The sequence below is a fragment of the Misgurnus anguillicaudatus genome, chromosome 9 (genome assembly GCF_027580225.2).
Source record: "Misgurnus anguillicaudatus chromosome 9, ASM2758022v2, whole genome shotgun sequence".
NCBI lineage: Eukaryota > Metazoa > Chordata > Actinopteri > Cypriniformes > Cobitidae > Misgurnus > Misgurnus anguillicaudatus.
In genome coordinates this window covers 24222962-24246905 of record NC_073345.2, presented here as the reverse complement: position 1 = coordinate 24246905, position 23944 = coordinate 24222962, and the positions used below count along the sequence as shown (strand labels likewise).

At 38.4% G+C, this 23944-nt stretch overlaps 1 protein-coding gene across 2 annotated transcripts in view; it reads left to right on the top strand.

Annotated features, from left to right (window-relative positions):
- The window catches only part of atp2a2b (ATPase sarcoplasmic/endoplasmic reticulum Ca2+ transporting 2b), a 45130-nt gene that overhangs the window by 3476 nt on the left and 17710 nt on the right, over positions 1-23944 (top strand). For both annotated transcript variants that reach the window (XM_073871339.1, XM_073871338.1), the window contains exons 5-7: positions 4392-4496; positions 9380-9518; positions 23803-23883. In XM_073871339.1, coding sequence (XP_073727440.1) covers positions 4392-4496; positions 9380-9518; positions 23803-23883 — 325 coding nt within the window. The remainder of the gene's footprint in view (positions 1-4391; positions 4497-9379; positions 9519-23802; positions 23884-23944) is intronic.

Genomic DNA, 23944 nt, shown 5'->3' with positions numbered 1-23944 from the left:
ACAGTATGTAAGACCCACACCATGCTGAAAGATATCTGAGTGGTACATAAATTATTTGTGGGAAATGCTGATCATGTTACAAAATGCCATCCTGTCATCAGACTAAGAGGTGATGATGTACAGTATATCATTTATGCTGTTGGTCTTCAGCCCATTTCTAGATCATGTTTCATTGCTTGTATCTGAGGCATGGTGTTAGACAGGGAGGGATTAGAGGGATCTCACTAGGAACGTAATGTAAAGTACTTTGGCCTGGAGGTTAAGTTACTGTTAAAATGACTTTGTCATCAACTTCCTGTATTGAGACCCATGGCTTTACTGAACTATCTCCATTTGTTGCATCAACATTGAGGATTATTATTATTAGAGTCCGCTTGTTTACATGACAAATATGTAACGGGAAGGAAATTTATAGTGGCTGATACAATGAGTAGTTTGGTTGACTTAATGACTGCTCATTTAGTTTAGTGTTGTGACTTGCGCAAGTTTTAATGGCAGTGGGAAAGGTTGTGTATTGTTTATGATCTCTGACCCTTGCAAACAGTTTTAGTCTCTTAATAAAGCAACTTTTCAAAAGGTGTAATCATTCATTACCTTCTAAGATAGTTTCTTTTGGCCAAATAAAGCAATGCTGAGTTTATAATTTGAAAAGATAATCCTAATTCTGAAGTTGGGTAATATCATATTATCTTTTTAAGAATTTATGGGATCAAGTCATTTACATAAGATGCTGGATAGGACACTCTAATTATATATATATATAATATAAAAATAATTTATTCTTAGGAGAAAACCTTCCAAAATGTTCATCTTGTCAGAATCCTTTAAGCAATCTATTAAGCATATTCTGTATTGTATTACTTCTACCCCTGCCAGAAACTGGTTTTATTTCATTTAAAACCTCTGTTACGAAGTTAAATGTAATTTTGCAGTATTTAGACAAAATTAATCTTAACTTTTAGTTTTATTTCATATCATTTAAATCTGACTCTCACTACGAACAATTCCATAGAAGCTGGCATGGCGTTAAAAAGAAAAGAAACAAAAGACAATCCCATGATGCATTGTACTTGGGCTTGCATGATAGGGTAGGGTAATTTACTTTTCCATGTTATGTTTTCCTGCGATGTATATTGCGATATGAGAAATACTGGATGACGTCGCCAGATAACTTATAATAGCTTAGTTTAAGAGAAAATTAACTTCTGCCTTGCTTTTTTTGTATAGCTCACTGATTTCTCACAGACATCTGTGATTTTGTTCTACTGTGTAAAACCTTATAGGGATGCGCTATAATTTGCATGCGATATCATGTGCATCTTCTCGTCAGTAATGCCGGTTCCTTGATTAGTAGTAAATCGCTATCACCTGCTATTCAGATGGAGCAGCATTTACTACACAAAGCTGTAGTTAACACTGCAAAAAAAAAAATTCAAGAAAAAAACTTCTTATAATTTTTGTCTTGTTTTAAGTAAAAATATCTAAAAATTCTTAAAATAAGATGCTTTTTCTTGATGAGAAAAACGGCCCAAGAAAACAAGTCTAGTTTTTAGACTAAAATTTAAGTGATTTTGTGCATAAAACAAGCAAAAAAATCTGCCTGTGGGGTAAGCACATTTTTGATTTTTTCTTGAATTAAGTGTTTAAGAAAAATGTTCACTATTTTTTTGCTTACCCCATTGGACGATTTTTTTTGCTTGTTTTATGCACAAAATCAATTAAATTTGATATTTTGGTCTAAAAACTAGACTTATATAAATTAAGAATTTTTAGATATTTTACTGAAAACAAGACACACATACTAAGAATATTTTTTCTTGAAAATCATTATATATGCAGTGCACTGTCAAGCTGGGCCATATCGCATGCATATCGCAGGCGATACATCCACAATAATTAATGCAAAATTGCCCCGATTGTCAGTGAACTACAGCTTTGTGTAGTAAATGCCGCTCCATCTGAAAGCAGGTGATGCCGATTTACTTCTAACCATGGAACCGGCTTTACTGGCAAGGGCTGTTTCTCAATATGCGTTCTTTAGCGATCTTGGGTTCTCGTGTCATTGCTCTACGTCATCATTAACAGTCGAAGTTCATTCCAATTCTCAAGAATACAAGTACAGAGGACGCATGAAAATACCTGGATGTGTTCTTGATATCGAGGATGCATCGAGTGCAGACTTGCGCGCTGAAATCGCTTCCCGCCCTAGAAGTCATTGCGGCAAAACAATGGCGGAGGTCAGGTGACCAACAGGAAGATTGCACACATCTCAATTCTCTTAAGGGCGTTCTGTGTTCTCGCAACCTTCTGAGTTCGTTCTTCCGAGGTCGCCTGGCAAGTTCGATCTCCACAAGGAAGCAAGTCCATTCTTTGCGTTCTTGGAATTGAGAAACAGCCAAGATGTGCTATCAATCACATGCAAATTATCGTGCATCCCTACCTTATATAGTGTACCATGGGCAAAGGGGTCCAAAATTGTGTTTCTTTAAATAAAAAAGCAGCTTGTCGTGACACATGCAGATGCATGCATTGCAGTGTCGATGCTGAAATTATATATTGTGCAGTACTAATTGTACTAAGCTTGGTGTAAAAATCAACAATGGTGGGTAATAGTTGTAGTTCATTTGTTAAGGGCTCATTATACACTAGTCCACATTTGAAGTGGATCAAACAACGTAATCAAAGTTGTCAGAATATTGTGTATTGGTATTAAGACAACTTTTATGAAAGGTTTTGATCCACTTCAAATGTTGACTAGTATAGTTGTGTGTAGCCGCGACAGCGTAGGTTACGCATCGGTTTTGATTTATACTTTTGCCTCGTCGTCCGCGTCAACGTACAAACAGATATGCACTGCAGACCGCTGGTAGGCAGTATCCACGCGTGTTACCACAGAAGCAGCGTGACCGCCAATGAAGAAGCAGCTTGGCAAGTTTAACCCACAAACGAAAACGAAAGAGCAACTTGTGGTGTATGTTTGGAGAAGACCAGCAGTAATGGAAGTAAATAAACAGCGACTGGCGTTGCATTTTGAGTTAAATCACTCCTCAACTTGGTCCATCTTTGTTCTCACCATCGCAAACGGAAATACCTATGACGCAGTTTTTTTTACCTGCCGGAGGGGTTCTAGTGGACCAATCACATCACATCGTAGAACTGACGCGTTGTTAAAAATTTGGCGCGGTGCACGTCAGGCTACGCAGAGGCTATGGATAACCTACGGCGTAGACCTTACGCATGACTTGCATTGCATAGTACCCCACGGGTCGGGTCATCTCACTTTTGGGATGTAGTACTAAATACATTTATTTTTGTATTTTTGTACAACCTTGGTTGAGGTTCCAAGAGAGCTGAGCTAATACTAAAACGTGATGTGAAAACACTGTAGTTTTGTGTAGTATGTGTTTTTTGGTGAGGGAACCAGTCAAAGTGTCCCACTAACTTCTGTGTTGCCCTACAAAATATGCCATCCCTGCGGCTCTCTATTAAACTTTGATGCTCCTAAACTCATAATTTGATTATGAGACATTAACCTGGATTTTCAAAGACGGGGTCAAATATTTTGTTTTGTGTGGAAGCGTGTGTTCAATCTGTTAAATAATTTGATAAAATTGACAGCATTTTCAACAGTTAAATAGCATATTGGAAACGCTTGTTCTTTATCATTTAAAACGATAGCAATGGTTTCAACCATTTGAGCAGAATTCACGCACGTCCCAGATTACCCTATTAAAAACAGGATGTTATGAAAACAAAAATATTGCACAGACTCTACAGCAAATAATACAAAACTTTAGCTTGCCCTGGAATATGTGGGAAGGTGCACACATCTCGCTTTTCGTAGACCGAGCGCTTTTGAATTCTGTGCTTCACTGTTAAGGAGTTCAAGTTGCATTCGCCAATGAGACCTTTTGTTTGGCCCAGGTACACTTAAGCCCACAGGGTTTGGATTGATTAAAGCTGGTATTTCTTAATTAGATCATATTACATAAAGGACTCTGCTCAGCTGCGTTCCCCTCCAATCTTTTTGGACAGTGTCAGCATGCCTGTAAATTTACACGACTGGTCCATTAAGCGTTTTGTCTTGGCATGCAATAAATATAGTCATGCTTGTGTAGTTGCTGACGACAGGCCGTCTGTTTTGCCACCTGGCACACTGCCACAGATCTCGCCATGCCACACATTGCAGAGAGACATGCAAAAACAAAACATGACGCACTAAATTGAACGAGTGTTGTCTTTTCTGGAAGATTCCTTGGTGTGAGATAATATCTCTTTATGGCTTACTTCCTGAATGGCAAAAATAAAGCATAAACTTGAATGAAGTTCTGTTTTAAAGAGACTGTAAACCATTTTAACCAATGTTTGATTTTCTGATTTGTTTTCTCTAGGTGTTGGCGTGGTTTGAGGAGGGAGAGGAGACCATCACTGCATTTGTGGAGCCTTTTGTAATATTGCTAATTCTTATAGCCAACGCTATTGTAGGAGTTTGGCAGGTTAGTTTGGGACCCCTTTAGCTTTGCTTTATTTTATATCTGTATGCATGTCAATATGCATGCCAAATGCGCATTTATAAGGTTGCTAGCCAGCGTGACCTTTCAATGTTGACACATATTACAATGTGTGCAGATAACTGTAAATGTGTTTGACATATTATTCAGCACCATATGTTCAATAAATCTGAGCAAATAGATGTGAATAAGTAACATGGGCAACCAAAAGCAGGGTCAGTACAGGTAGTGCTGAAGAAGATGATTAAAGAGTTAATTGAATTACTAAAGTGCACCATAATGTGCGGCAAGCGTGAGGAAATGTGGTCTATGTAACATTAATATATGAAGAGCTTCGTTGCAAAACGAGATAACCACCGTTTTTTTTTTTTAATTGTTCAGAAATCTCGTTTTTTGGTTGTGCATTCCAATTAATTTCAATGCAACTGCAGTTGGTTTGTTTTGATTTAAACCTTCATAACTTAAAAAAATACAGCTAAGTAGCACCATAAAACAAAATAATAACATGATAACATAATAATAAACATGTTTTTACAAAAATGTTAAAAAATGGATTTATCTCGTTTTGCAACGAAACTCTTCATATCAACATGTGTAATGCCTGAGCATCTATTATTGAAAGCATACTTTTCTTCTATCTTTAATATACATGGCATGGTAGGACAACAGAGCTTAGGTTAAAAATTATATAGAGCCAAGTTATATTGTTTCTTTGAGATATGTCCTGACTAACAGACTTTTGTCCTTGTTTCAAGGATTTTATACTTTGTGGCGGCAGTGTGATTTGTAACAATTGTAGTTTTCTATTAAAGTATTAGTCAATTTTCTTAATAGAACTCCAGATAATTTACTCACCACCATGTCATCCAAAATGTTGATGTGTTTCTTTGTTCAGTAGAGTAGAAATAATGTTTTTGAGGAAAACATTCCAGGATTTTTCTCATTTTAATGGATTTCAATGGACCCCAACACTTAACAGTTTTAATGCAGTTTAAAATTGCAGTTTTAAAGCACTCTAAACGATCCCAAACGAGGCAAAAGGGTCTTATCTAGCAAAACGTTTGTAATTTTTGGCACGAAAAATAAAAAATATGCACTTTTTAACAACAACTTCTCTTCTTCCTCCGGCTGTGTGAAGAGTCAGCGCGACCTCACGTAATTGCTTAATGACATCAAAAGGTCTCGTGTTACATGAAACGCACATTTGTGGACCATTTTAAACGATAAACTGACACAAAGACATTTAATTAGTATAATTTGACATGTACAACATCGGAACGGTCCTCTTTCTCCACACTTGTAAACACTGGGGCGTAGTTTCGATACGTCATCCGTGACCTCTTGACGTGATGACGTATTACATGAAGTCGCGCTGGCGAAAAATGACAAGTGTTTTGCTAGATAAGACCCTTATGCCTTCTTTGGGATCATTTGGAGTTTTTTGAAACTGCAATTTTAAACTGCATTAAAACTGTTAAGTGTTGGGGTCAATTAAAGTCCATTGAAATGAGTATGTTTTTTTTTTTAAGGAAAACATTATTTCTTTTCGACTGAACAAAGAAATACATCAACATTTTGGGTGGCGTGGTGGTGAGTAAATTATCTGGATTTTTTTTTAAGAAAATGGACTAATCCTTTAAGTGTAGTTAGCATTATGAATGAAAACACATGTGGCTGTTTTTCCCCAGCTCATTTCTAAAGATAGTCCTTCTGTCCCAGTGGATTCAGACATACAGAGCCAAGACCCTATTTTCTCCAGCACCTCTCAGCGGCCCTAAAGCCCATGTCCCAGATTTCTGTCATTTTATTTTTGTCACCATTCATTACCCATACTGGCCCAAGAATCCTCTCTCACCAAAGGCGCCCCCCCCCCCCCCAAGATCTCCTTAAATGAGTCCGCAGCGGACTACCAGTTAGTATGCAAATTGAAAGCGTGTTAGAGTTGGAAGTGTTGAGGGATAAGAGACAAGGACTTAATGCCATAAAAATCATATTTTCATTTTTCTTCTAGACTCTAGCAACCAGCAATGCCGAGTAGCAAAGTATTGCTTAAGAGCTTGAGTCTCGTGAGTCTTTCTCTCATCCTGTCATCTCGGGCTATGGCTGTTTAAAAATGAAAGGGGAGGGCCCTTTTAATAATTCCCACCTCAGCTTCTGCTATCAAAAGCAAATGCATTAACACAAAAAAGAAAACTGGATCTGAAGCTTTTTCATTGCATCTTCATTCAGTTGAGGTTTATTGGTGGCCCACAGGAATTTCATATACATATATTTCCCCGGGGTTCATACAGTTTTTGGTGGCTTGCATCCCTAGTGGGTGGTGTGATTTGTTAGGCAGGATAGGTAATATTTTTCTGGTCTACACGATCACTTTTTCATTCAGACTGAAGAGCAGCAGCGGTTAGCCTAGGGCAAACCTTCATCAATGAGCGCTATTCACCTGGTCTGGAGCTGTGCTTGTAGATTTATAGACACATTTAATGTCCACATCAGTTTTTCAGCAACCAGGACAAATTGAATCATAGCAGTGCAAGGGGCCTATATATTCAGTTAACACAAAATTAAGAGCTACATATTTGACAGTTTGGTCACGTTTAAGGGTCAGTGACACAAACGGTTTGGCAAGATGAGAAATAAAATAAAAAAAACTTGTTTTAAAAGCATGCATCAGGTTTATTTCAATGCACATAGTGTATTTATGTTAATTTTATGCAATAAATACATTTGCACCATTTTTATGAAAGTTAAGACTGAATGGACCTGAAAATGGTGTAACTGGCAAATGTGCCAAGGAATGATAAATATTAAATATTTTATCCACCTTGATGGCATGTAAGTGTAATCATCAAAAAATAAATAATTTTAAAATATTTTATTAGTTATTTAATGTGTTTTTGTAATATTTGTCTTTATATATTATATATTAAAATATATTGTTTTCTAAATAATCTTTGACAAATGATGTAAAAATTATTTAATCAACTAGATGACTAAATTTTATTCCACTCTTTTATAAATAATTTACATTTTCATTTAAAAAAATACAAGTTACACCAATTGAAACAGACCGGTTACACCAAATTGACATTTTTGCACTTATCCCCCAAATATTCTGTCAAAATGAAATAAAACCAGAAATTTTAGACTTCAACAAAGAAAATGTATGTAAGTAATCTGCAAATTTATTTTGAAATTTTAACCCTTTTACATTTCATTGAACCATACGGACACAAAATAATTAATGTCACGTCATTGACCCTAAAACAGTTTCTTTACTTTGTTCTTACATTTTAGCTTTTTTAACTTCATGAATGTTTTAACTGACTTGTAATCTTAATTTTGACAGACCACAGTGCACTGGATGAGTGTCTCACTTCTACCAAATCTTTGCATTGATCGAATACGTTTCTAAAATTAAAAGCTTGGTCTGCCACAGTTGAGACTGTGGTGGTACTGAGGCAGTCCACAATGGTTTTTAAATGATGTCTGAATGAAAAGTGTCTTGCAGTTAAACCAGTCGTGTGTTTTATTGTATTCAGATTAACTGTGAAAAGAGAAGGGCGAGACATACTGATATCAAAATTGTATAAATTATACACAACATTGTGGTTCAGTTATCAGTCTTTGCACCTCTAAGTTTATTTTAGTCTGATATAAAGGGTGGTTAGCTAGAATGAATAACTTTCCTGTTACAAAAAAATGCCTCGGTAGTATTATGTTCACAGACTTTCGTTGAGAAGCATAGTTCATTGATTTAGCAGGCTATTTTTGTAACGTGTATTTATAGTTTATATCCTTAAATGTCTAAATAACGTCAGCACATCCCTCATGTAGGTTTCCCAGATTTCACCCATATGCAAGCCAATGTTGCTCACTTGACATGGAGACTTTGTGTTCCCATCATGCAAGACAAACCACAGGAAGTCCGCTGCCAAATGCACTGCCAAGCGGCAAGTGCTGTTAGTTCGTTCGTCCCTAAGGATTTATCTTGCTGAAAGCAAAAGGTCACGTTAAACACAATGTTTAACTTTAGAATAAGAACTTGAGGTCATGTCAAAGGGAGTTTGCAGTCATATCTGATGGTACACCGTTGGCACGGATTACACTACGCTCCGTGTGTCACTACTTTTCAGACTTTATGATTTCGACACATACGCCACCCGTTGTGTGTTCATGGGAATCCATTTGAAGGCACAATTTTAATAGAGAGTTTATTCAGGCATATTAAGGTCTGGGAAGTTGCTCTTTTTTCATATGTGTATTTGGGTGTAGATTAAACTTGCCAGTGTGATAACTAACATACATTTTTGTGTTAGAGGGCACCTATTGTTCAAAATCCACTTTTACAAGGTGTTTGGATGTGTGTTGGCAGTGTGTGAACACAACCACCATACAACAAAAAATCCAGAGACTCACTTTTTATTCCATATTTAATCAAAGCAGTCTTATTAGACAAGCCATTTTTATTCTCTTCTCAATGTGATGTCACACTGATAAAGCTCCGCCCACGGCCACTGACTGACTGCATTGCCATAGTTTCTGCCCTCAGTAGTACTAGTGAGATACTATTAGTAGTGAGAGATTAATCCTAAATATTTATACTTGACAGACAAATTAATGTTTCTATCCAATTTCTATTAAATGCTTAGAAAAACCTTTTAATTATTATTCATGCATGACTGGAATGGTAATTGACTTTTATTGGTCAAAAATGCTTGATCATCATCATAATTTGGCTAAAACTTAAATGCATTCAGATCGCATTGAGATTGTTGTCCTTTTAGCGTAAACCAATTTGACAAAGATTTTCCACAAATATGAAAAAAGGTTTGCAGCGCTTCTCATTTTTATCATTTTTGTGTTCACAGGAGAGAAATGCAGAGAATGCCATTGAGGCCCTTAAAGAGTATGAGCCAGAGATGGGCAAGGTATATCGGCAAGACAGGAAAACTGTGCAGAGGATCAAAGCCAGGGACATTGTACCTGGAGACATTGTTGAAGTTGCCGGTAAGAATTTCTACATAAAGTCCCTTGATGCAGAATTTGGTGTATTTGTTAGATATGTGATACAGCACAGTCTCAGAAGCAGGTTGAACTGGGAACAGGTGCAAAGCAGTCAGTCTCATTACCCAGATGGTATCACTGGTGCGCGAACAGGTCGGTTTCCCAGTGGTTTAGGTTTACTGTGACGCACTCTCTGAACCTTTTAATGTCATCACATTATTGCATTGGGTGAGATTGTGTTTCACAGGTAGTGCCAGAGAGAGTTTCTAGAATGTACAAAGTCTTTGCTGGTACTATACAGCGATTAACTAACTGCTATGTTAAGTTTATACATTTCATTTTCAAGTCAAATAATGGTGCAAAATCAGTTTTTCGTTTGTTTCATTAAAGAACCCATTTATTGTTTTCTGAGATGATCTTCAATTATGAAGTAGCTGATAACCTTTGGATTGCGTTGCAACCTGGCAACCACAGCTTTTGTCATGGACAAAAGCAATTAAGTCAAAATGAATAAATTCCAGCCATTCCCTTGCAAGCATTTGTTAGTAGGAAAGATTAAATTGGTTGTTAGCATGATCAAAGACAATGGGTCTCATTCACTAAGCATGCGTACACACCTATTTGTTCGTGAATTATGCGGTCAGACGTTTCAACTAACAAATCATGATTCAACAAAAAATTCCACACTAAAATTTATTTTAAATGTTTGCAATAACGTAAGAACAACTTGGACCACAAGTATGCAATAATCATCATTTTATTTATTTGGAACACAATAAAACTATATGGGCAGTTGGGCGCGCGCACATATATATGCATGCATATACTTAGATTCATAACTTACATATACTTACATGAATATACTTACATAACCATAGCTAAAATAAAACCACCAAGGAAAAGAGAAAAAAATAAAGTAAAAAAAACAATAATACACAGTTGTTACACTTTAAAGTAAACATACTAAAATGTCTTGAAAAAGAGTTCACGTACAGAGAATATCCACTAAGAGAAAGGTAACACTTAAAAAATGTGGGTGTTGTTCAAATAATGCCAACATTTTCATTTTTGACTAAATCATCCCTTTTAAGAGAAATACTGAAAAGTTATTAGGTAAATGTTTTTTCAATGTGGTCACCTTTATAGAGATTTGGTCCAATTTTAGACTACACAAGCATGTAGGTAACTTGTCCATGAACTCTTCTGCACAAAGATTAACCGAAGTGCCCCTTGCTCTACATTACGTCATATACCGCCACGTTTTTCTTCACTCCCTGCAGTAGATCACCATGACTCTTCCTTATTGCTGTTCTCAGTAATTTACTCATTGGCCAGTTATGTTTAGCAAGCACTTTACTGCGAATCCAGATCCACCTGAATGCTATTTCAAGGTCTCATTCAACCTGCTGAACTGCGGTATTTGAATAATGTGGAAGTGTCACTTCAACCGTGACTAAATCAACTCAAACATTTCGTCATAAGTACCCTAGAAAGGTACTCGGCGTTATGTAGCTACATTTAGCTCGGGGCTTTTGTGTTCATACACGTGTTTGAGTGTTATATTACACGCTGTGTCTGTGCTAGATCTGAGTAGGTGAGCACTAGATAGCCTCAGTCAGTGTGTATATAGGGTGGAGTTAGGCGGCTGCTTAGTCATGGTGAGGTGAGGTGAGTCACGTGGTTTAGCAGAGCACCGTCAGCAGGTTAAGGATCGGAAGAAACTTCTGGAACCGACGTTCTTGCCGCTCTGACTAATACTTTGCGGAAACACAACCAGGTGTATCTGTTGCATAAGCTAAGAGGGCGAAAATGGTGTCATGCTAAATTAAATGCTCCACATGCCTCTCTTAAGTGGGTGGAGAAGCTGCCGTTGACACTGAATGAATTATGACATACATAAGACTTGGGTGGAGAAGGAAAATACACATTTTCTCCACAATGCCCATATATCGAATTTATTTATTTATTTATTTTGGTGGGGCTTAGGTGCTCATACCCAATTCAGATTGGTCGTTGTCGTCTTGCGTCACTCAGCATCATTCCATGTAATGCTCGCTCTGATGCAAGCAATCAGAGATGGAGAGAAAAATCTTCATTTTCTTTATTCAAGTGAAGGACAGGGAGGTCATAGGTTGTTTATGGAGGATGGCCGATGGATTCCAGTTAACCCTTTGCAATTTTAGTACAGAGAATATCAGTACGGAGTAAAGCAGAAAGATAGGAGTGAGGAAACCAGGAGGAGGGGATTGCTGGGAGGGGAAAAGGAGTCTCGTGAGGGGAATGTTAAGCGTTCACACAAGCAGCTGTGCAGCCTCCTAATCGAGCGACACACGAGCCCACAGCTCTTGAGCTCTCATAGTCATCAGCATCCACATGTGTCCTTCAGCTTGTGCTTAGAGGTCAAAGACCTGCCCTTGCAGATGGTGCAGTGAACGGTTCCCCTGCTCCATAATGAGGTCTGCATGACGATGTTGCTTACATCAAAGCCTAAACAAGCACAGAGTGGATGTAACCACATGACGCAAATAAGCACTTTTATTGCTCGCATACCTCATGCTTTTAAAGGGATAGGTTACCCAAAAATGTAAAACTGTTCTTTACTTGCATACTAATTTTTTTCTGTTGCACTCTCTATCTCACTCTCTATGTTTCACAGATGAAAAATTTATATTGGTTCGAAACCATATGAGGATGAGTAAACAAAGGCTGCGTCCGAAACCGCATACTGTATAGTAGGTACTAGGGATCGACCGATATGGATTTTTTTGTGCCGATGCCGATACCGATTTTTTTCCCATCAGCCTTAGCCGATGACCGATACAGTCTGCCGATTTTCTTTAGCCGATATTTGGAGCCGATACTGCTTTTGCTCATTCAGTTTATATCATAAAAATGACACAATGATTTTACATTTAAAAAAGGAACATTTATTGAACTATATTTAACAAATAGTAAAAACAGGTGAGGTAGAACAAGTAAGAAAATTCAGGGCTGCTTAAAATATATAAATAAAATAATTACACCATTGCACACAGTAGCAGCAACCAAGCAGCATAACAAGGGGAACACTTTACTTTATCCATGAAAGTAACCAACTATTTACAACCTATTTAATGCTTAGGTCTTAAGTTTTAGTGCACTTAACTTAATCTTTTGTAGAGCAAATGTCTTTCATAAGAAGACAAGGAAAATGTAAACAGCAATACTGATCAAAAAACAACTTAAAAAGAATTCTGAATAACATGCGGATTGCCCCACTTCTGTATCTCACACACCCTAGTGCCCTATAATAAATGCGAGGGATAGTTAGTTTGCCTCAGCTCGCTTGAAATGCATAAAACTGAACAAACACATGAGGATTTGTGTACGGACTTCGGTCAGATAGTAGAGCGCGTGCACGTGGGAGAGGTGCAGTGAGAGAGACATGGATGAGAGAGTGCATGTATCTTTGCGCTCCCAGTGAACGGAAATGTTGACAAAACTTACAAAATAACACTTCTCAGGTCACATAAAAGTCATGTGGGAACTGCTCGGAACTAAGTGCTTTGGGTCGAATTCCTTATTTTTTTTTCGCTGACGAACATTCCGCGAAACTCCGCGTTAACAACCATAAACGTATGCAACCATGAACTGCGCTATCCACAATGACGAGAAACTATCAGCAATGGATATTGATTTTTAGCCTTTTACTACTACATATATTTATGGAGATGAGAATTAAAAACCCAGCATGTCCAACTATGATCAGCTGTTCGGTTGATCACATGACCTGCGTTTGCTTGCGGCATTATGAGCACGCGTCGCGTCCAAATGTCAGACTGGTGGTCGCTGAATAAAACTCCTACAAATACCACGGAATCACGGAACAACGTCAGCATTATTTAATCCTATGACCAGTTTTCGTAACAGCTGCCGTATGTATACGGTTAGCCTAAAAGCTATTTGAAGCTCCCTAAATACAATGGCAAGCAGTTTTATAAGCATTCGCGTTTTCCATTATGACCACCAAACTTTCTTAGCTATGATTGCACGCACATATAGAGCAACGTGTTTACACTTTCAAAGTATATGGCAATATTTCAGTCAAACAGTTAAAAGATGCTTTGAAGTTTAAAACTTACCAGCGCAGGCTTGGAGCGCTCCGCTCTGCTAGTGGGGGGAGGGGGACTGCACGTGCTGCAGGCAGCCTCCAGCAACACAGAGCTGCCTGTGGGCGCCTGTCTGTAATTAATGCCGGGGAAAAACTATCGGCGAACGCAAGCCGCGAATCGGCCGATGCCGATACACCTAAAACCTAGTAAAATCGGCCCGATGTATCGGCCGGCCGATATATCGGTCGATCACTAGTAGGTACTGAATTAGATGAAGTACCTACTTACTTGGCGTTAAAACAGTAGGTACTGTATAGTATGAGTCCTGGTAGTATGAATGAGATTCGGACGTACTACATCCGCCATGTTGCTACATCACGTGCACACTGCAAAATCTAACCGGAAGTAGTAGGTCATCCGGGTACTTTTCGCATACTGTTTTTCGAATACTATGTATTCGGACATACTACTCGCCTCGCCTACTGCTTTTCGCGTACTATATAGTATGTAGTAGGCGGTTTCGGACGCAGCAAAAGACACACATTTTGTCATATTTGGGTAAACTATCCCTAGCATTTGCATATCAACCACCTGGCAACCATTTACAATGCTGTAATAGGCAAAAACTTGCATTTTCTTTAGAATATAAAGGTACCAGTGTTTCCCACAGGATTTTGAGAGACTGTGGTGGTGATGACGTCACCCGCTACTGAAATATGTTTCATTTCTACTCTTTGATCAGTATTATATATCAAATTATATTTTAAGCCGAATTAAGCTGTTTTAAATGGTGAAATAAAAATGTAAATGGGAATCATGAAAATTCTATTTGTGGGGGCCAGTGTTGATTCTGTGGTGGGCCACCACAAATAAATCAATGTATGGGAAACACTGGGTACATAAGACTTGCACATGACTTCTCCACAGCTTTTGCCTTGCCTTATCATATTTTTGTCATTCAAAAGTGTAGCAGTCTGTTGTTGAGTAGAAGTGACATCTGATCTAACTCCCGCATCAGCAGCACAAAACCTCAAGCTCTCGATCCGTTACCTTGTCAACAGCAGCATCGTCTTGCTGTGAACAGTGCAGTGGATTGCTGCTTGTGTTTTTATATGCGTTATGTTATTAGTTTTTGATTTCGTTTAGGAGTATTGTGCAGGGAATTGCAGAACATGTCGTCCTCTCTGCTAACATGCATACTAAATGGCTAAAATGAAACGTTGTGCTAAAAATAAAAGGGAAAGGTATACGTCACCCAGTTACGTTGTTATAACCACAAAAAAAACCACCATACCATAACATGATGTGAACGATTTTTTATGTCAAGCATTTTCATCTTATAGTGACTGTTTTTAATGTTAATCATTGCAACTTGTTTTCAACTTAAACCTTTGCATGTTGGGCTTTGATATAGGGCAGGGGGCTGGGGTTCACAGGAAGACCTTAGCAGATTTCCAAGGGGGCCTCAAGATGACTTTAAATTATTAAAAATTGAACAAAACAAGCATTAAAATAAGCTAAAACAAGCAAAAATCAAGGTGTTTCTTATTTTTTGGCCATTTTAGAAGCGAATATGTCTCTCTAGTTAATTTTATTTTGAAAAAATTGAGTAAGTGGGGGGCCTTCAAATATTGTTGTGGGCAACTAGGGGGCCTTGAAGTGAAAAAGGTTGGGAACCACACTGATATAGGGCATTTAGATTGCTTCCAGGTGGTATCTTTCAATGTGCATTGATTCCATCCATCCTTCATGCATGCAGATATCTGATATTGTATTGGGTATGTGGCATCTCCTTTCATCTGCAGGACGACAGGAGTTATTGACCATTCAGCAGTACTTGTCTCCTTTTTCAGACTCCTATTTTCCGTAGTTCGGCTTTGAGAAAATGTCTCTAAAGAACTGTTGTAATAGTATTGCATAGGAATCATAGTTTTTTGACTAAGCAGAGTGACATATCCTTTATAAATTCATTTTTGTATGTAAACAATAGACATAAAGCTGTAATGGGATTGCTAATGCTGTAGGGCAGAGGTAGTGCTTATTTTTTCAACAGCTGAAAGCTTGGTGTGTACATTGCTGTTGTATAATGGGGTAAATTTTTGTTGCATCCTAAATATTGCTCCTCAACTTGATCCATCTTTGTGTTTACCATTGCGGAAATGCGTATGAGGAAGTGCAACACAGACCAGTCACAGTGCTTGCAGTCCGCGTAGAATTGACGCCTTGGTACATTTTTGGGGAAGTGCAGCTCAGGCCACGGAGAGCTAAGCACAGCCTATGGAGTAGCTATGGCGTAGATCCTAAGCTGAACTATAAATCACCCTTAAGGATTAGTTTATTTTCTTTAAAAAATCCAGATAATTTACTCACCACCATGTCATTCAAAATGTTGATGTCTGTCTTTGTTCAGTCGAGGAAATTTTGTTTTTTTGAGGAAAACATTCCAGTATTTTTCTCATTTTAATGGACTTTAATGGACCCCAACAATGAACATTTTTAATGCAGTTTAAAATTGCAGTTTCAAAGGACTCTAAATGATCCCAAACGAGACATAAGGGTCTTATCTAGCGAAACGATTGTAATTTTTGGCAAGAAAAAGTAAAAAATATGCACTTTTAATCCACGACCTCACGTAAGTGCGTAATGACGTTGAAAGGTCACGTGTTAGATATATGAAACACATTTGCGGACTATTTTAAACAGTAAACTGACACAAAGACATTAAGTAGTATCATTCCACATACAACAACGTCGGAACGGTCCTCTTTCTCCACACTTCCGCACAAACTGGGGCGTAGTTTCGATACGTCATCTGTGACCTCTTGACGTGATGACGTCAAGGTTGCGCTGGCTCGTCAAACAGCCGGAGGAAGAAGAGAAGTTGTGGTTTAAAAGTGCATATTTTTTATTTTTCTGCCAAAAATGACAATCGTTTCACTAGATAAGACCCTTATGCCTGATTTGTGTTCGTTTTGAGTCCCTTGAAACCGCAATTTTAAACTGCATTAAAACTGTTAAGTGTTGGGGTCCATTAAAGTACATTAAAATGAGAAAAATCCTGGAATGTTTTCCTCAAAAAACATAATTTCTTCTCGACTGAACAAAGAAAGACATGTACCTTTTTTGATGATATGGTGTTGAGTTAAATTATCTGGATTTTTTTAAGAAAATGGACTAATCCTTTAATGCAGTTCCTTCTCTGGAACTATTTTAACGCATTAATTAAAAAAATGCAAAATACCCATAAATAAAATGGAGTTTAAAGCAAATCTTAAAAAATAATTACATTTGTATGATTTTAAAGCACCAAACTGTTAAATTGAGTACAGTGTGCACATACTTTTCTTATGACGAAATTTTACACTGTAAAAAAGGAACTATACTTATAGCTTTGGTCATCTTTTTAAAAAAAAGTCTGATGAAAGAAAATTCATGTTTGGCAACAACTATACCAAGCATTTAAAAGAACATCTTTAGATTAAAAGCTTTATATTATATGTATAACATTTTGACCCATAGATTATGTTTGTCCTTTTTTAGCAAGACCTAACTTTAAGAGACCTCTGTGAAGTAAGACATTAACCATGGAGACCAGTGCTGGAGGATGCTTGGGGACGGGGACGAGCAGAGACAAGTTCCTGATCTCCCAGGGAGATGCGGTAGAGCACAGTGCTGACGCAAACCACTAAGGGATTGACCTTAAAAAGAGAGAATGGAAACTGTTAGAAACGTTAGCCAACTGCCTTTACTACATGCAAACCGTTGCAGTGAATGCCATTCACGAACTCTTAGGGGAGCATTGACGAGCAACAAGTGTACACAAGCTTTTGTGTGTGGTTGGACTGTATGACTTCCTGTGCACATCCGGTCCAGAATTTAAAGACACGCTTAAAGTCATCCAGCTTCTAAATTTACTTCACCTCTCTTCTAATGAACCAGGAGATTCTTTTATTATGGTTACACTCTTGACTCATGGGACTTAAAGTTAGAACAACTAAATCAAGGATGCTCTTCAACCGCTCGCGTAGAAAGATTCGTTGTTGTGCATAATGTTCGTGTAAGACCTCACCACAGGCCCGTGGCTTAAACCACCACCGGTCTAGCAGTGAAAGAATAAAGGACACAGGCAGGATGTGCAGTTAAGGGCCAAACAGATTCGACGAGATAAATAATGGGTGAAGCAGATGGCTGCTCTCTCCTCTCTTGTGTTTAACAGGGGTGGTGTTCTGCTCTTTGTCCTCTTTTTATGTCCTCGGCCGGCCGTAGATCCGTCCCATAGGCAATAGTAAGAACAGTCTCGAAGAACAAGTTGTCTGGCTGATGGGGAGCACGTCCGTCCCTGTGTGTTTACGCAGTGGGGTCACCTCTGTGCTCGTGCACTTTCGTGGTGGTTCTAAAGTGACGCGCTCCTGACGGAGGCACTGCAAAATACGAGCAAGAGAGAGAGACTCATGTGCAAATCAGACAAGGACAATCAAGGACATTGTGACACATAATCAGTACGCTCATACTTCCTTTCTAAAGGAGATAAGACCTCCTTAAATTTTATGTGTTATATCCGAGGGAGGTTTTACGTATTTTTCCAGACATGAGCTTGTCAGTCGGTTATGTTTACTTTTAATAAAGGTTTTGCGTGTGTTAGAAATGTTTGCTTATAGGCCTGTCACTAGCTACTTTTCATAGGTTGGTTAATTCCCCCAGAAATAATGGCGATAGTCGGACCTGATGGCGTAGTGGACAGTGCTCCGAAATATGGTGCAAATGCACTTCCGGCGACCCGAGTTCGAATCCCGGCTTGAGGTCCTTTGACGATCCCATACCCCTCTCTACACCCTGTACTTTCCTGTCTTCTTTCAATTACTTGCTGTCTATCAATAAACAGCAAAATGGCCCAAAAAATAACTTAAAAAAAAGAAAAGAAATAATGGCTATAGTTGATAACTTGTCAATGGCGGCGAAAGAGTTAATATGAAATTGGTATGTAAGAAAAATAATATTCTAAATATTTAAAACATAAATAAATATTATAAAATACAAATTTTAATTTTAAACGGCTAATAGTGAATGTTCAGTGTAAATCCAAGCTTCACAGGGTTAATTGCTTTAGACGAGTATTTAATCTGATCGCATCTGTGAATATGTGCCATTATGCGCAGTCACGTTTATAATAGCTACACCTCAGATCTAAACACTGACTAGATGTTATGGTTATGTTTTAGATGACTTTTAATTTGTATAGCTCTCTTCATCGCCTCTCAAAAAACTACCGACGTCCTGTTCAACTATCGTTTGATAAGTCGATAAAGGGCGCACTCACACTATCCAAACCAAACCGCGCTTGGTCGCGTTTGACCCCCAAAGCCTGGTTTTTTGACTAGTGTGATTGCTCTGTACCGCGTCCGGGCACGGATTGATTAATCGCGCCGCGGCTGGGTTGCAGAGGTGGGCCGGGGCGTGGTTCACTTGGGCTCAGGCGCGGAAGGCTGTGGTGTGAGCGCAATCGCGCCTGAGCGCGATTCAAAAGGTGAAGACGTCAGTTGCGCGACCACACGCCTTCATCTGCCTCCGTAAAAACCTTTTGATACGAGCAGCGGGGTTACGAGAATGTTCGAGCTGCACACGTGATGGATCAACTAAGCAATATGATGACATGTGTGAGGGCTGTCTGTAATCGCACACCAAACGAATCCGAATAAAAAACACAGACTTATCATTACGGTGGTTTCCAGTGTTAAGAGAGAGCTTTACTTCCTGCTTTTTCAAAACAATCGCATCTTAATGATGAAAGCGCGCCCGGACTCGGATCGATAAAAGTACAGTGTGAGTGCGTGCATCTGGGGGAGTAGGGAGGAGTGACAATCGCGCTGGGGCATGGTTTGGTTTGGATAATTTGAGTGCGCCCATAGTCATTATCGCGACAGGACTGTTTGCTAAAGCAACTTGTATAATTTGCATCTACGGTCCTTTTTAAACTTTTTAAGTTAACAAGTTTTCTCGCCAAATAAGCGAAAACGCTTCCCTGCTAATGACGAGTTTTTCCAGCAATTCGTATTGTTGCTATTATCCACAAGATGGCGTACTTACCCAACTTATTAAACCCGGAAGCAACCCCTTAAGGCAAACAGTAAGAACTCCGTGTATGTTTTGATCATCGCGCTGAATCTGATCTCTATCAAAAGTCCTTCACAAAAATGCAATTAGCTCAGCTTTTTGTTCAAAATTTGGTATTTTTGAAGAAACCTCCCCATATATAAGAGGTGATAAAAAGAGAAGGTAGGATGAAATGTTTTTTTTTGTAAGCAGAGGGTCTGTTCTTTCATTTGATATATCGTTATATGTTTATATATTTAAAGAACGTTTTCTAGAAGGCATTAAACACTTCTGAAAATCATTAAAAGTTAGCTGCCAACTTTAAAAAAATGCTGGCCAATATATTGGCTGATATTCAGATGATTCTTTTTTTTTATCGGACAATCTTTGTACCTTATTTTTGTTGTTTGTAATGAAAAGACACTCAGATGTAAATTCAAAGCCTGACAGACAATACAATGAGCAATCATTATTTACTTTTTAACTTGAGGTTACATTATGTTATGGACAACAACACACTGTTTAACACAAGTCAAACAGCACCGTAAGGTCTCAGATCTGCAGTACATGTCTTGTAAATATTTTTCAATGGTGTATTTATTATGCAGAACAAATGTTTATTTAGTTTCACCAATTTTCTCTTTGTCTCATTTACTGTAACATTCGTGTTATGTCTGCCTCTTCGTCCAGATTGCTTTGTCAATAACAGTATATATTGGTTGACCACTACTTTTAAATAACTGTAGAAGTGTCATTCAGACAGATTCATGTCAGGTTCATCATTTGCTTATTTGTATTTGGCACAATCTGCTGTGTTAAAACCACAAAATTACTATGAATAACTATAAGATTTGCTTTAGCTGTTATCACGGCTATAAAAGGCACTGCGTAGTTTCTCAAGCAGAGGAACTAAAAGTTTGTCTTTAACTCAATGAAAAGCGTTATGAAAGTTTGTTTCCAACCTCTTTTTAGCACCAAACCTGACACAACCGCTATCTCTGTTAGATGTTTAACTTCAGTGTTGTGGTTCAGAGAAGTGACCTTGATTTTCATGGTTTGGGTTTGTAATTGTGTCTGTGAGCATCGTCAGATAAAATCATCAAAGGAATAAATATGCCCGAGGCTTACTAGTATAGTAAGACGTTTTAAGCATTCCTTTAATTAAAATGCCCTTGGCTTGCTTGTACACATTTTAACTATATTGCTCTTTGTCATTAACCTAAAAATAATGCATTAACATAAATGCTTCTAGAATGATCCAAGGATGTAAAGGTTGTTCTCTCCTTGTCTACCCAAAAGTAGGTTACCCTGTTTTGTGACGGGTTTTTTTTTACGTGAGCTATATATTGAGCACATGTTCCACATTCAGGGGTGTTTTTTGGGCCATATAAATGTGTATCTTGAGATTTTTATTTCTACTGAATGAATAGATCTTATAAATTATATACCAATACACTACTACTATGTAGTATATTGCATGAAATTCGTTTTTATATATATATTTCTTGTGTAATGTGTACATAATACTTGTGTATATAGTTTGTGTAAACAGCAACAGCTTAAACCGAGAACAATCCATTCTGTTGGACAAATAGACTAACATCTCGTCCCTAACAAACACTGTTTATATTGAGTGTTAGCTTGTCTGTACACCATAGCTCATATCAAAATAGCTCCATTTCCATTTTAGGAACTGTGACGGTTGCGGGTCTGATACCACCCGTCACGCTTCCCCCTCCATTAAAAAGGGTAGATGGACTATAGATGCATTCACATGCCGGTCAAAACTTGGTCCAGAAAAGGCATTGCGTCCAGCACTGTACCCTCAGGTTATTTGAAGTCTTCCCCCAAGAACATCCTGTTAGAGGAATCTTCATTATTACTGTGTACTTTCATAAAGTTAACGTTTACACACACCAAGTACGACTTTTGGACGTAAACACAAATGGCTAATAAACTTCAAGGGTTTAAGCTGGTAATTGTATCCATTGTCTTGTTCATTAAAAGATTTGTTTGGAAAAGATTGAAGTATTTACATTAGCTTTTTGCAATTACTAACCTCCTCTGTTTGTGGAAAAAATTAAGCACGGTCTATTTTTATCCATGTTCAAGCATAACTAGCACACTTTAAAGCATTTGATGCTCTTTATTAACCCAGCATTCAGGACCTAGCAAAAGCATATGATGTTTTGAGTGGTAAAATACTAGATGACAGATTTAATGCCTGTGAACAGCAGATTGAGAAAAAAACTCTAAAAGTCTATTCTGAGATGCCTTGATTATGTGTCTTAAAGGAATAGTCTACTCATTTTCAATATTAAAATGTTATTACCTTATCTAAGAATTGTTGATACATCCCTCTGTCATCTGTGTGCGTGCACGGGAGTGCTGGAGCGAGCTGCGACGCTTCGATGGCGTTTGGCTTGGCCCCATTCGTTCAATGGTGCCATTTGGAGGTGGAGTTGGAAGTGACCAAACACATCAACGTTTTTCTTATTTAAGACGAGTAGTTATACGAGCAAGTTTGGTGGTACAAAATAAAATGTAGCGCTTTTCTAAGCGGATTTAAAAGAGGAACTATATTTTATGGCGTAATAGCACTTTTGGGAGTACTTCGACTCGCCTGAAAAGTCAGCTCCCCTTCTCCCTCTCATAATGTGAGAGGGAGGGTGTTACTGCGCCGGGTCGAAGTGCTCCCAGAGGTGCTGTTGCGCCGTAGAGTGTAGCTCCTCTTTTGAATCCGCTTAGAGGAGCGCTACGTTTTATTTTGTACCACCAAACTTGCTCGTATAACTACTCGTCTTAAATAGGAAAAACGTTGATGTGTTTGGTCACTTCTAACTTTATCTCTAAATGGTACCATTGAATGAATGGGGCTAAGCTAAATGCTATCGAAGCGTCGCAGCTCGCTCCAGCGCTTACGTGCACGCACACAGATGATAGAGGGATATATCAACAATTCTTAGTTAAGGTAATAACATATTTTAATATTGAAAATGAGTAGACTATTCTTTTAACCTTGAAAGCACAATTCGTGATCACCGTAAAAGCACTCTCGGTTCTTAGTCCTGTGCCTGTAGATCACTTGTGGTGCTTTTCCATTGCATAGTACCCCACAGTCTGGGTCAGGTCGGGTCAGCTTACCTCACTTTGGCTTGGTTAGCTTTTCCATTGAGTTTAGTAACACTTCGGAGTGGGAGGGATTATAGGCGTGTCGTTATATTTGCGCTGCCTACTGCTGTGACGTCATACAAATGAGAGGGTCGTTGTACATCCCCATACATTAATTTATTTCTCAGTCCACCACAAAATTAAAATTAACCACCACAAATAGATGTTTGCACACTGCTTTAACCACTCACATGACAGTTTCTGTACAAACACCTGTGGCGTCAGTCGACGTGCTCCGCTTTGCGATTGTGCCGCCACAAACTGCAAATCTGGAAAAAAATGGGTATTGTGTTTCTGATTCTCAACCTGTGGATGTTTTTCATCGTTAAAAGGGAGTTTGAGAACTTATAGCAGAGCACAGATGACAACATGTTTGCTCGAGACAGCGCAAGCTAGCACTAAGGTAAAGCTAATCTTTACATTATAGCGGTGATGCTGGTAGTGACGATTCTCTCAGACCAATCAGTGATCTACAGTGTTTTCACATAACGTTTTGGTATCAGCTCGGGTCGTTTGGAACCCCGACCGGGTACTACGTACTGCAGCCAGTGGAAAAGCTCACAAAAGTAAGCTGACCCAAACCAAACTGTGGGGTACTGTGCAATGGAAAAGCAGCATTGGTAGAGCATTACTTTAGCAACGCAAAGTTCATGGGTTTGACCCCTATGAAACATAATGTACATACTGATAAAATGTATAAGTTGATTTGGTACGAGGAGTAATGCATAACGAAATGGATACAAATAGACTGACTGTACAGCTGTCATGGTATTTGGAGGCTATGGATAAACGTTCGTATAAATGATATACGAATAAATTAGCAAATTCATTGCGGCAGCGTTCTGGTTGGCATCGTCGTTCATGTTTTATAATCTCGTTCTCTTGCCGAGTGCTGAAATTATCTCCACTTAACAGCATGTTTTGTTTCCGTTCAGTGGGTGACAAAGTTCCTGCCGACATTCGCTTGACTTCAATCAAGTCGACGACCCTGAGGGTGGACCAGTCCATTTTAACAGGTGAGGACAATGCCACGGTCTTAAAACAGTTGTGTTAAAACAACACATTTTGTGTCTAGTT